General features: G+C 38.1%; 1 protein-coding gene across 1 annotated transcript in view; it reads left to right on the top strand.

Annotated features, from left to right (window-relative positions):
- The window catches only part of ELP3 (elongator acetyltransferase complex subunit 3), a 101,230-nt gene that overhangs the window by 39,606 nt on the left and 48,729 nt on the right, over window positions 1-12,895 (top strand). Inside the window, exons 8-9 of the mRNA XM_026518933.4 lie at window positions 2,980-3,141; window positions 7,017-7,143. Coding sequence (XP_026374718.1) covers window positions 2,980-3,141; window positions 7,017-7,143 — 289 coding nt within the window. The remainder of the gene's footprint in view (window positions 1-2,979; window positions 3,142-7,016; window positions 7,144-12,895) is intronic.

Genomic DNA, 12,895 nt, shown 5'->3' with positions numbered 1-12,895 from the left:
GACCGGGTAGCATTTAGTTTTTGTGTACATTCAAACTCTGAAGGTATTGTCCCACCCCACCCCCACCCCTACGCCCCAACCTTGTAAAAAAAAAAAAATGCTGTCAGCATAAGTTATTGGTTTAAGTTATATTTGGCTTTGCAGAGCATATTATCTTCTATAGTTGGTGCCACTACTGTGGCATACAAAAAGTGTAGGATTCATCATAGCCCCACATAGGTAGGGTCCAGACTTATTTAAGATGACCCTGTAATATCACAAAAAGAACAGTGGAATTGAAGTTAGAAGAAGGAATTGGATATGAGTCCTGACTTGGTCTCTTAAAAGTTCATGATCAGGGTTGGAAAATGTGTAGCACATTTCCCAGGTGCCCAAGAACTTAAGAATTCTGTGGCCCCCAGAAGGTATGGAAGTTGAACAAGGTACTAAACGAGAGGCATACTGTTGGATGGCTACCTAAAATGATAATGGAGGTTTATGGCAGGCCCTGAAAATCGTCCCAAAAGTTGTAATTTGCTTAGACTAGTTGAAAGCCTTTATGCAAATACTTGCATATTAAAGAACAATCATTAATATCTTTACACCTCTCTTAAATAAAGAGGTAGGTTCAGTGATTGTAGGACTAAATGTAGCATTAACAAAATCCTAATAAAAATAGGATTTCCTTTCCTATAGGAAAGATGACCTTGAACTCTGTTCTTGAGGAAAATACCCCATTGTTTTTGTCATCCAAATTAAGAGTTTCTGCTTAATTGCTTTTCAAATGAAATAAAATTCTGAAAAGATAGTAGTAAAAGCTTTTCGTAAATATAAAATGTCAGCTTTTAGAAACTGAATTTTTTCTTTTTATTTTTCCATTTCTTCTCCTGCCAAAGGTAATGACAGTTCTCTTAAGAGGAAAGACATTTTTGAAGTGGTGTTAAATTATTGTTTGAGAAGAAGGCTTGTCTCTGTCCTTATACTATATTCCAACTACTTAGGAAGAAGCCTTACAGTCCTTGCAGCGGCTTCTTCTCTGTGTCTGCATGCCTTCCATGATCTGGACAATAGAAAGATTAGCTGGTGATTTTTCTCTTTCCCCTACGAAGATTCCCACTTGCACAGTTACCCATCCTCTAGTTTTTTCCCCAGTTTTCCAAGGTACTGTTGTGTTGCTGAGCTTTCTTTTAAGAAATATTGGAGGCTTTATGAAACAGTGTTAATAGGGAGATCTATGATACAATTTTGGAATGCCTGGTTCTAATATGTTCTTACTCACTTTCTTAAATACACTAATTTAGAGTTTCTTGCTTTCCTTTTTTTTTAAATCAATCTTCATGTGATTTCCTTTCTCCATAACATAGGAGTATTTTAACTTTTTAATATGGTTTTCCCCAAACACAATGATTGATATTTGAAGAAAATTATATTTAGCCACGGCATTATGTACTCCTGTCACTGTAGGTCTTGGTACCCACCTTTCTGAGACGCTCGGGACTTTCAGATTTATTTCAAAGAAGCATAATGATTTAGTATCCTGTCTTAGGCAAGATTTGATAAAATCTGAGCCCTTTTTCTCTCTTATGATTCACTTTTTAGTAACTTTGGACTACTTATTTACTTTTTAGTTCTGTTGCCAGTGGTAATCCTGTATAAAACCTTCTGGAATACAGTAGTAAACAGTGCAAAAGAGTTTGAATGTCAAGAATGAAAAATTTCAGAATCAGTCCTCCAGTTCAGTGATTCTTAACTTCGTTAATAACTGTTATTAACATTGACTAAGTTGGCTTTTATTGACAGTTAATGAAGAAGTGAACCTAAAGGAGTAGTTACAAAATTTTGGAAATGTTATGATTTTTGTACTTCAAGAAAGAACTTTGAACTTCTTTGAAAGGAAGGAAATTAAACGAAAAAAAAAAAAAAAGAGGTTTACCTTTTACCTTACCCTCCCAAGGAATTGAGAAAGTTGTAGAAGGGTGCACCAAAAAGAATCACTGGGTTCTAGGACGTTAGAGAGTTGAAAAGAGAAATCTGATGTTCCTTGCTGAATTGTCTAAGCAGTGCTGTAAAATGAAATGTAGAATAAGGATTTGGAAGTCAGGTGGACCGAATTTCAAATCCTGACTTGGATTTTATGAGCTCTATGTCCTTGGACAAGGTACTTCATCTCCTTGAACCTGTTTCTTCATCTGTGAAATGGAGATAAGAAGACACACTTCATAGAGCTGATGGAGCATTCCATATGTACTGAGTATCTAGCATTGCGCTTGGCACGGTGGCCTCCATAAACGTTAGGTCCTCCCCTCACATCAGCAGTCCCCTCAGCAAGTCGTTTTTACTTCTCTGGACTCTTGGCCAGCAATAAAGCCATTAACTCAAGCAACTAGAATCTAAAGTGTTACTCACTACTTTGATACCTGGTGTTAGTGAAAGAGAAAAATGATGCCTAATTTTGTAAATCATTGGTAAGATTAATAGGCTTGGCAGAATGACTTGTGTGTATATAGAAGACATTTTATATGAATTATTCCTATGATCATTATACATACCTTCTCCTTTTTTTTTTATTTAACATGACATAAAATATGGAATGGGAAATAAATAAGGCAGATAATTTTCACATATATGAAAAGGGATTGCTAGGGTTTCCACAGTTGAAATCACAGCTTTCAAGGAAACTGTGGTTAGTAGCGTACTGTAGGAGGATAAGAATGAACGTGGTGATGGTAACAGTACTGTGTGCCAGGTCACTCATGTCGGTCCTATGAGGTGTGACTCCCATTAGCCTCATTTTGCAGATAATGAAACCAAAGGACAGAGAGGTTAACAACATTCCTGTTTGCATAGTTAGGAAGTAGCAGAGGCAGGATTTGAACTCAGACAGTCTGGGTCCAGAGGCCACGCTTTTAACCACTGTCTTATAGGAAGGACTAAGAGAAAACAGTCCTTTAAATGTCCTAAAGCTGTGGTAAGTTGTTTACTTTTAGGTTTGCTCTGCAGGTATTCTGAGAGAAGCCTCACAAAGTGTATCGGAATTACTATTGAGACCAGACCAGATTATTGTATGAAGCGGCATTTAAGTGACATGTTGACCTATGGCTGCACAAGGCTGGAGATTGGGGTGCAGAGTGTCTACGAAGATGTGGCCAGAGATACCAACAGGTAAGATGGGGGCAAATGATTTCACACAAGCCTCCTTCTAACTCCCACTGGTCATATCTATGTTCATACTCATCCTCTCCTCCTTCCTACCAATCTTAGAGAAAGGGGTATAGGTATTCCTTCTTTTCAGAGTCATCCTTCTGTCTCTGCTCTTAATTTCCATCCCCTTGTCTTGTCATAAACAGCCTTTCCCATATGGAAAACAGAAGACAGGGCTCAAGGTCAGCCATCTAAAGCAGGAGAGGCGGACAGGAGCATGGAAACGAAGAGAAGGGTTTGAACAAGAAGGAAATCAGGGTGATATGTAAAAGATAAGTTTTCGTGAAGTAGAGGCTGATAAGCAGAGTAGTGAGAGAAGGGTTGGTGAGCAGTGGGTACAAACTTTGAGAAATTTGAGAGGGTAAGAAAGGATAGAAGTAAGGTTTAACAGAGCCATATGAAGTTCTCTCGTAGAACTCTAGAAATAGATCACTGAGTTGAGGAGAAAAGATATACATGAGAGATTAGCTGTACAAGGAACTTTATGGTTAACTGGTAAATTAGAGAAAAACAAAAGATTTCAGCAGTTTACTAGGCAGCAGAGATCGATTGTGGATGTAAAGGCGGGCTTCGGGGAGTTGGTATGTGTTCAGCTGGACTTTAAGGGCCACTTTACCAGGAGGGGCAGATGGGATTGGGGGTTGTGGTAGGAGAAGGAAGTAAAAGGGAACTAGGGAAACATGCACTGGTCAGCATCTTAGAAACCACCAGAAGGATGCCAGGCTAAAGAGAGAGGAATCTTTCCTTTAAGTACTAGAAGTCTGTTGGATACTTTTGAGCACAGGGAAGAATTACACAGATATCAGGCTTAAGAGAGATTAACCTGAGTAGAATGCACCCTTGTAGGGGGAGTCTTAAACCGGAAACCCTGGTGGGCCTGCTGCAGTGATCAAGGGTTGTACCCGGGGAGATAGGAAGAGTCTCATGAAGGTCAGGAAAGCTTCCTAAAAAGAATGACATCAGACCTGAGACTTACAGGAAGAGTATGACTCAGGTGGGGAAGAAGAAGATTATTTCAGGCAGAAAGAAACATATAAGCAAACTCCTGAGGATGGGAGCACATGGCTTATTCAGGGGATTTGGAGTGGGTTAGTTAAGAGTGTAGAGCACGAGGTGGGAGAGTGGTAAGAGGTGAGGCTGAAAAGGTAAGTCGTGGCGGCCAAATGATGAGGAACCTTAAAAGTCAGCCCGGGGAGTTTGGGCTTTAATCTGAGGACAGGCTTTATTTATTTATTTATTTATTTATTTATTTATTTATTTATTTTTAATAATAATTTTTTATTCTGTTATATTAGTCACCATACAGTACATCCCTAGTTTTTGATGTAATGTTCTATGATTCATTGCTTGCGTATAACACCCAGTGCACCATGCAATACGTGCCCTCCTTAATACCCATCACCGGCCTATCCCAGTCCCCCACCCCCCTCCCCTCTGAAGCCCTCAGTTTGTTTCCCAGAGTCCATAGTCTCTCATGCTTCATTCCCCATTCTGTTTACCCCCCTTCATTCTTCCCTTTCTTCTCCTACAGATCTTCCTATTTCTTATGTTCCATAAATGAGTGAAACCATATGATAATTGTCTTTCTCTGCTTGACTTATTTCACTTAGCATTATCTCCTCCAATCCCGTCCATGTTGCTGCAAATGTTGTGAAACCGTTCTTTTTGATGGCTGAGTAATATTCCATTGTATATATGGACCACAGCTTCTTAATCCAGTCATCTGTTGAAGAGCATCTCGGCTCCTTCCACGATTTAGCTATTGTGGACAATGCTGCTATGAACATTGGGGTGCATATGGCCCTTCTCTTCACTACGTCTGTATCTTTGGGGCAAATACCCAGTAGTGCAATGGCTGGGTCATAGGGTAGCTCAATTTTTAACTTTTTAAGGGACCTCCACACTGTTTTCCAGAGTGGCTGTACCAACTTGCATTCCCACCAACAATGTAGGAGGGATCCCCTTTCTCCACATCCTCTCCAGCAATTGTTGTTTCCTGCCTTGTCAATTTTTGCCATTCTAACTGGTGTAAGGTGGTATCTCAGTGTGGTTTTGATTTGAATTTTCCTGATTCTTAAATGCTGTATTCTTTGTGCATCATTTGGTCTTAGGGATATTATTCTGTAATTCCATGTAATTTTCCTTGTAACATTTATATATTAACAATTCATCTGGCCTTTATCAGTATTCTATAGCCACCCAAAAGAACACGTATGCAGGTCATTCTACACCTAGTTTGAATCCGTATTGGAATATGGGATTTCAGAAAAGTGGTTTTGATTTGAATTTCCCTGATGGCTAATGATTTTGAACATTTTTTCATGTGTCTGTTAGCCATTTGTATGTCTTCATTGAAAAAGTGTCTGTTCATATCTTCTGCCCATTTTTTTATTTGATTATTTGTTTCCCATGTATTGAGTTTGAGAAGTTCTTTGTAGATCTTGGATACCAGTCTTTTATCTGTAGTGTCATTTGCAAATATCTTCTCCCATTCCATGGGCTATGAGGACAGGCTTTAATCTGAGGACAGGCTGTAAGGTAAGTTGTGATAGGAGCATATCTGCATTTTAGATCCCTTTGGAAGGATCATAGTATGGAGTTGGATTAGGAAGTGCCTAATCCAGTTAGAGGCTGGATGTTAGAGACCAGTTAAGAGGCTGTTGTGCTCATTTAAACAAGAAATGATGTCTTGAAAAGAAGCAAATGACCGTGTTTGGTGACTGAATGGAAATGGGGGTAGGAGAAAATGGGAAGTAGAGGAGTCTTGGAGGGAAGGTGAGTTTCGTTTTTGGATGTCCTGAGTTCTAGATACTTGTAGAACAACCAGTTGGGGGTTTGCTTAAGAGCAGAGCTGTCCAGCAGAACATTCTACAGTGATGGAAGTGTTCCACATCTGCACTGTCCAATATGATAGTGTGCAACTGAAGAACTGAATTTTTCATTTTAATTAATTCAGGTATAAACTGAGTAACTACATGTGCCTAGGGACAGTGGTATTGTACAGTAGAACTTTAGAGTACTGGATATTTGGTTGGGGTATCAGAAGAGAGACCTCACCTAGTCATATAAATTGGAACGTGGCTAGCAAAAAGAGATTGGAAATGGATTAGTGGAAGTGGATGGTAACATCCAGAGTGGGATGGAGTCCATGTTACTAGGATTTTTGTGTGTGTGGTGAATGGGAATGTCCTGGAAGTGAAAGGATTGGCGTAGGGCTTCAGTTTATAGTAGCCCCAAACTGTTATTAGGGCTTGCTTCCTACTTGGATGTGGTACTAGAATGTTAAGATGATTTATCCAGCTGGCCCCAAATGATTCTGCCTTGTCACCAAATCATTCACTCTTCTCACCTTTTTAAAGGACCTTGGAGACCACCAAAATGAAATCTATTTTGTATGTAGGTGACATTCTTCATCTCTCTCTCCAAATAATTTCAAAAGATTTTTAAAGGAAAGAGCGTAACAAGAGGCTGCTTCTGCATGGTTTTGAGCTCATTATTTTTGTTTTTAACTTAAATATTTACATTAGTAAGCTTACTTCAGCTGATGATGCTAAACCAAATATTTTTTTTATAGTCCAAATAATTTTAGTGTACATTAACTCTGGTCAACCCAGTCATTTACTGGGTAAATGACTTCTTCGAAGTGAGATGATTTATTTCCAGGCCTTCGCAGAGCTAGAGATATAAAATGATTTTCTGAGATTTTTATTTCCCAATCATATTATTCTTCATTTTAAAACTACCATTACATGTCTCAGATTGTTTTCCCTCTGTTGCTTGTGTTAACCCTCTTGCCCATTTATTTGTATAACAGGTAGCGAATTTTCTTTCCTCAGGGGCCACACTGTGAAGGCAGTATGTGAGTCGTTTCACCTTGCCAAGGATTCTGGTTTCAAAGTCGTGGCTCATATGATGCCTGATCTGCCAAATGTGGGACTAGAGAGAGACATTGAACAGTTCACAGTAAGTATTGCCTTAAACCAGGCTAACTTAGAGTGTTCTGCATGCTGCTCTATCTGCCCTCTGTCCTTTTTGATTATTTACTAATCTCCACCTCATTATTTAAGCAGTAGGTCCTCATTATAGCATAGTAGAAACACTGTAGTGAAAGAAAAGTCATTCACAGCCCCAACACCAAATAAAACCCTAACATTTTAATATACTTCCTTCTAGGATTTTTTTATGCTTAGGCTTTTTGGAGGGTTGAGGTGGTTTATACACACACACACACACACACACACTTACACTTACATATATGGTAAGTAATTATTTTAATGGCTTTTTCACTTAATGTTATGCAAGCATTTATCTGTGTTATATAGCCTGGTCTCTGTTAAAATGTTAACATATTTAAATATGTGCCCTCCTTAGTACCCATCGCCAGCAACTAATGAATCATCGAACTTACATCAAAAACCAGGGATGTACTGTATGGTGACTAACATCATATAATAAAAAAATATTATTATTAAAAAAACATATTTAAATATGTACTTAATTTCCATTGAATAAATATGCCATACTTTGGTTAATTCTTTCCAAATTTTTTTTAAATTGAAGGTATTGCCAGTTTTTTTACATTGTAAATACCACTGCAGGTGATCAGTTTTATGCCTATAACTTTTTGTAGTATTTAGGATTATTTCTTTGGGATAAATTCCCTAGAGTAGAATTATCAGGTAAAGGTATAAACACTTCAAGAATCTCACCATATTACTTAGTTGCTTTTCAGAGGGTTGTAACAATTTACAGTCATTTTAACAGGGTTATCTTTTAATCCTCAAATAATTCTCTCCTGTGTATGTATTTACACACACACACACACAGATATAATGTTTCTACCTTTGCTAATTTGGTGGATTAAAGTGCCATTTCAACTTGTATTTTGTAATTATAGTAATATATTTTTCAGGTTTGCATGTAATAATCATAATTCTTTCATCTTTTTGGAATTGTGTGTTTTTGTTCTCTAATTACTCTGTTGGATATGAATATTTTTAATGTTAATTTAGATGAACTTTCTAGGTAAGGACATTCTGGATTCATTGGGAGTTTTTTTGGTTGGTTGGTTGGGTTTTTTTAAGATTTTATTTATTTATCTGAGAGAGAGAGCGTGCTCACGAGCAGGAGAGGAGGGACAGAGGGAGACGAAGAAGCAGACTCCCCGCTAAGCAGGGAGCCCGACATGGGGCTTGACCCCAGGACCCCAAGATCATGCCCTTAGCCAAGGGCAGACGCTTAACTGACTGAGCGACACACATGCCCCTCGCTGGTTTTTTTAAATAGTTGTTACAAATATTTTTGCCCACTCTGTCTTGGGCTTTCACTTTTGTATCTGTTGTGAAATCCATCCTTTATGATTTCTTCAGATGCTTCTGAACTTAGAGCTGCTTTTCTCTTCCAGGATTTTATTGAATAGTGAAAGAAAATACTTGTGTTTTTTTCCTAGGTTTTCTGTTCTTTAAATTTGAATACCTAACTCCGGGTTGGTTGGTTTGGGTTTTTCTTCTTTGTTTTGTTGTTTGGGGGAGGGGGGTTGTCACTTTATCACGTGTTTGCTTGATCTGTGTTCCCATTGTTTTGGGAAATGAGATTGATCAGAACTCTTTTTTTTTTTTTTTTTTTCCTTCAGATTCTCAGCTAGGGAAAGTGCCTTTGGGATAGTCTTTTAGAGAAGAGGGTGAAAGTATTATCAGGTTATTTTATTCACAAAAATACTTTATTTTACTCTATTTAGAAAAATGGAATTCACCTTGCCTTATTTGTGACATATTTAATAATTCTTTGCTTGTCAGTAGTTTATCTTTGTAATTTTTAAGCCAGTGAATTACAACTGAAGGCCTATTTATAAGATAGTACTAATTCATAAATGTACCTGTTACTAATTCCCCTATGTTAGCTGTGTAAAGATTTTGAGTCTAATAGCCTCTCCTCAGTAGTTAATAGCCAGGTACCCAGACTCCAAGCCTAAAAGACCCTGAAGACCCTAAAAGAGACTTTTCTTTAGCACAGCTCCTAAGTGGACCAGAGATATAGTCAGAATTCAAAACTTTAGGTATCCTTAGAAAAAGATATGGCATGTTTCAAATAACCGCAAATAGCTGAGTCTTACTATTCATTTTCCTTAGTGTCTTCAAAATAAAGAATAGTTCAGTGATAATATTGCAAAGACAATTCTTTATGTAAACATCTATCTTCTTGTTTGTAATCTTCTCAGAAAAACTCAAAAGGGAATATGAACAGACTGTATGCCTTTTCTGACTGCATCCCAGCAAATAAATGAATGACAAAATAGAGCTAACATTTCTCTCTAGAGGGAAAATTGTCTGCAAAATTATATTGCCTTAAAATTAAGAATTTCTACAGATCAATAAGCAAAAAGCAGATGTCCCAATAGGAGAACGGGCAAAAACACTTGAACAAACACTTCACAAATAGGGTATTCAGATAGCCAATAAGCATACTTAAAAGTCCTCAAAGTCATTAATCTTAAAATAAATTAAATTTAAAACTATGATGTGTTCCTACTATATACTCACCAGAAAAGCTAAGAATAGATAAAATGAAAAAAGACAAAATCAAGTGTTGCTAAGAGTATGGAGCAACTAGAATTCTTCATTTACTGCTAACACATTGGTATATCATATTTGACATTATCTACTAAGGGTGAGTATATATGCATATCCCACGACCCAGCAATTGTACTCCTAGATCTATACTCAACAGAAATGCCTACACATTTATTTACCAAAAGTAATGGTCACAAATTACTGTTGGTAATATCATCGGAGTGGAACAAGTATCCATTAACAATAGAATGGATAAATAAATTGTGATGTAGTCATACAATGAAATACTATAAAAAATAATAATTAATTACAACCTCATGCAACAACATGACTGATTCTTTTCAACATAAAATTGAGCAAAGGAAACCAGATCCAAAAGACTAACTAACATACAATTCTGTTAATATGAAGTCCAAAAACTTTGGGTAGAATTGTAACTGGAAACAGGCATGAGGTGGGCTTGTAAGGTTTTGATATTCTTTTTTTTTTTTTTTTTAAGATTTTATTTATTTATTTGACAGAGATAGAGACAGCCAGTGAGAGAGGGAACACAAGCAGGGGGAGTGGGAGAGGAAGAAGCAGGCTTCCAGCGGAGGAGCCCGACATGGGGCTCGATCCCAGAATGCCTGGATCACGCCCTGAGCCGAAGGCAGATGCTTAATGACTGAGCCACCCAGGCGCCCCTTGATATTCTTTTTCTTAATTTGAGTGTCTGGGTGCTGGTTATAAGATGTGTAAAAATCTGTCAAGATACATACTTTAAGAGTTTGTGTACTTTTCTGTATCTAAGATACACTCCAATAAAAGTTTACACAAAAACTTCTAAAACTAGTTTTTGTTTAGGAAATCTTGTTTGGGCCTACTTGGAATTCACAACCTTTCCTGCATTAGTAGGACTAGCAGGGGGAGAGGGAGCAGACTCCCCACTGAGCAGGGACCCCGATGCAGGGCTCGATCCCAGGACTCTGAGATCATGACCTGAGCTGAAGGCAGACGCTTAACCAACTGAACCACCCAGACACCCCTATTTTATACTTTAAAAACTTTTTTTCCCTACTTTATTTTATTGTCCTATCTGTGTCCCATCACAGATTTATTTTCTTCAGTTAATGTGTTTTGTTCCATAGGAGGGGTTGCTAAATCGGGAGTCCGCTCATATAATTACAGAAGTGTACCAAATGTTATCTTTATAGGGGACAGGATGGCCTTGCCTGGCATGAATCCATAAAGCTACTACCCAGCCTGCTGAGATATCAGAGCTATATCTTGGTTTGTATGCCTCCAGTGTGCTAGTTATAAATTGGCTTAGACCTCACACCTTGTTGTTTAGGTCAGCTCTGGCTCACTACTCTTAGTATCTGTTTATTTGCATCTGTTCGTGACAAATTCACCCTCTTATCTAGTGGTAGGTGCAGAGCTTGTAGCTGTGTGTGATAAATAGCATTTGCTTATGTTTTGCAGGAACTCAGAAATAAAGTTTTCTTTTTTCTTACAAAGCTGAAAGTCCTTGTTGTGGTGGAAATTCAGGAATTTACCTTAAAAGCATTAAGTTCACCCTTTCCACCTATCCTCAGATAGGACTTATTTATTACTCAAAGTGACTAGCTCTTTTGGTGTTTTATTTCTTTAAAAATTATACTGCTCTTAAATATCCAAGCTAAGATTGCTGAAAATGCTTGAAGAATATCTGTTTCTCTTCAGAATCTCCTGTCAGTTACCAGTAGTCTTTCAAAGTTCATTAACATCTGACACGAGTTCTTTTTTTTCCCCACTGAGCCAGTCTGATTGAGTTACTGTTTGGCGGGGATGGCTAGCGGTATTTGTTGTTACTTGTTTTTAATATAAAGGCTTGTTACTGAAGATAGTGGCATAGGATACAAGTCACTGCAGCATTCTTTTTTTTTATAATAATATTTTTTTATTATATTATGTTAGTCACCATACAGTACATCCCTAGTTTTTGATGTGAAGTTCCATGATTCATTACTTGCGTATAACACCCAGTGCACCATGCAATACGTGCCCTCCTTAATAGTCATCACCAGCCTATCCCATTCCCCCACCCCCCTCCCCTCTGAAGCCCTCAGTTTGTTTCCCAGAGTCCATAGTCTCTCATGGTTCATTCCCCCTTCTGTTTACCCACCCCCTTGTTCTTCCCTTTCTTCTCCTACCGATCTTCCTACTTCTCATGTTCCATAAATGAGTGACACCATATGATAATTGTCTTTCTCTGCTTGACTTATTTCACTTAGCATTATCTCCTCCAGTCCCGTCCATGTTGCTGCAAATGTTGAGAAATCGTTCTTTTTGATGGCTGAGTAATATTCCATTGTATATATGGACCACAACTTCTTAATCCAGTCATCTGTTGAAGGGCATCTCGCCTCCTTCCACGATTTAGTTATTGTGGACAATGCTGCTATGAACATTGGGGTGCATATGGCCCTTCTCTTCACTACGTCTGTATCTTTGGGTTAAATACCCAGTAGTGCAATGGCTGGATCATAGGGTAGCTCAATTTTTAACTTTTTAAGGGACCTCCACACTGTTTTCCAGAGTGGCTGTACCAACTTGCATTCCCACCAACAGTGTAGGAGGGATCCCCTTTCTCCACATCCTCTCCAACAATTGTTTCCTCCCTTGTCAATTTTTGCCATTCTAACTGGCGTAAGGTGGTATGTCAATGTGGTTTTGATTTGAATTTCCCTGATGGCTAATGATTTTTAACATTTTTTCATGTGTCTGTTAGCCATTTGTATGTCTTCATTGGAAAAGTGTCTGTTCATATCTTCTGCCCATTTTTTTATTTGTTTATTTGTTTCTTGTGTGTTGAGTTTGAGAAGATCTTTGTAGATCTTGGATACCAGTCTTTTATCTGTAGTGTCATTTGCAAATATCTTCTCCCATTCCGTGGGCTGCCTCTTAGTTTTTTTTAACTGTTTCTTGGCTGTGCAGAAGCTTTTTATCACTGCAGCATTCTGTCAGAAAAGACCACTTGTTGTAGTCTCCTCAGTTGAGGAAGCCGGCCTGATGAGATTGAGTCAAGTCAGAGGTGAGTCTCAGGTCGAACCCAAGCTCTTAGGGAAGCACCCTTTCCATGGCATCTTTTAGTGGTAGCTTTTTTAGGTGAAGAGAAGTTTGACTAT

The sequence above is a fragment of the Ursus arctos genome, unplaced genomic scaffold, assembly GCF_023065955.2.
Source record: "Ursus arctos isolate Adak ecotype North America unplaced genomic scaffold, UrsArc2.0 scaffold_11, whole genome shotgun sequence".
In the NCBI taxonomy this organism is placed as follows: Eukaryota; Metazoa; Chordata; class Mammalia; order Carnivora; family Ursidae; genus Ursus; species Ursus arctos.
Note: the sequence above shows the minus strand (reverse complement) of the source record. Positions and strands in the feature narration are given on the sequence as shown.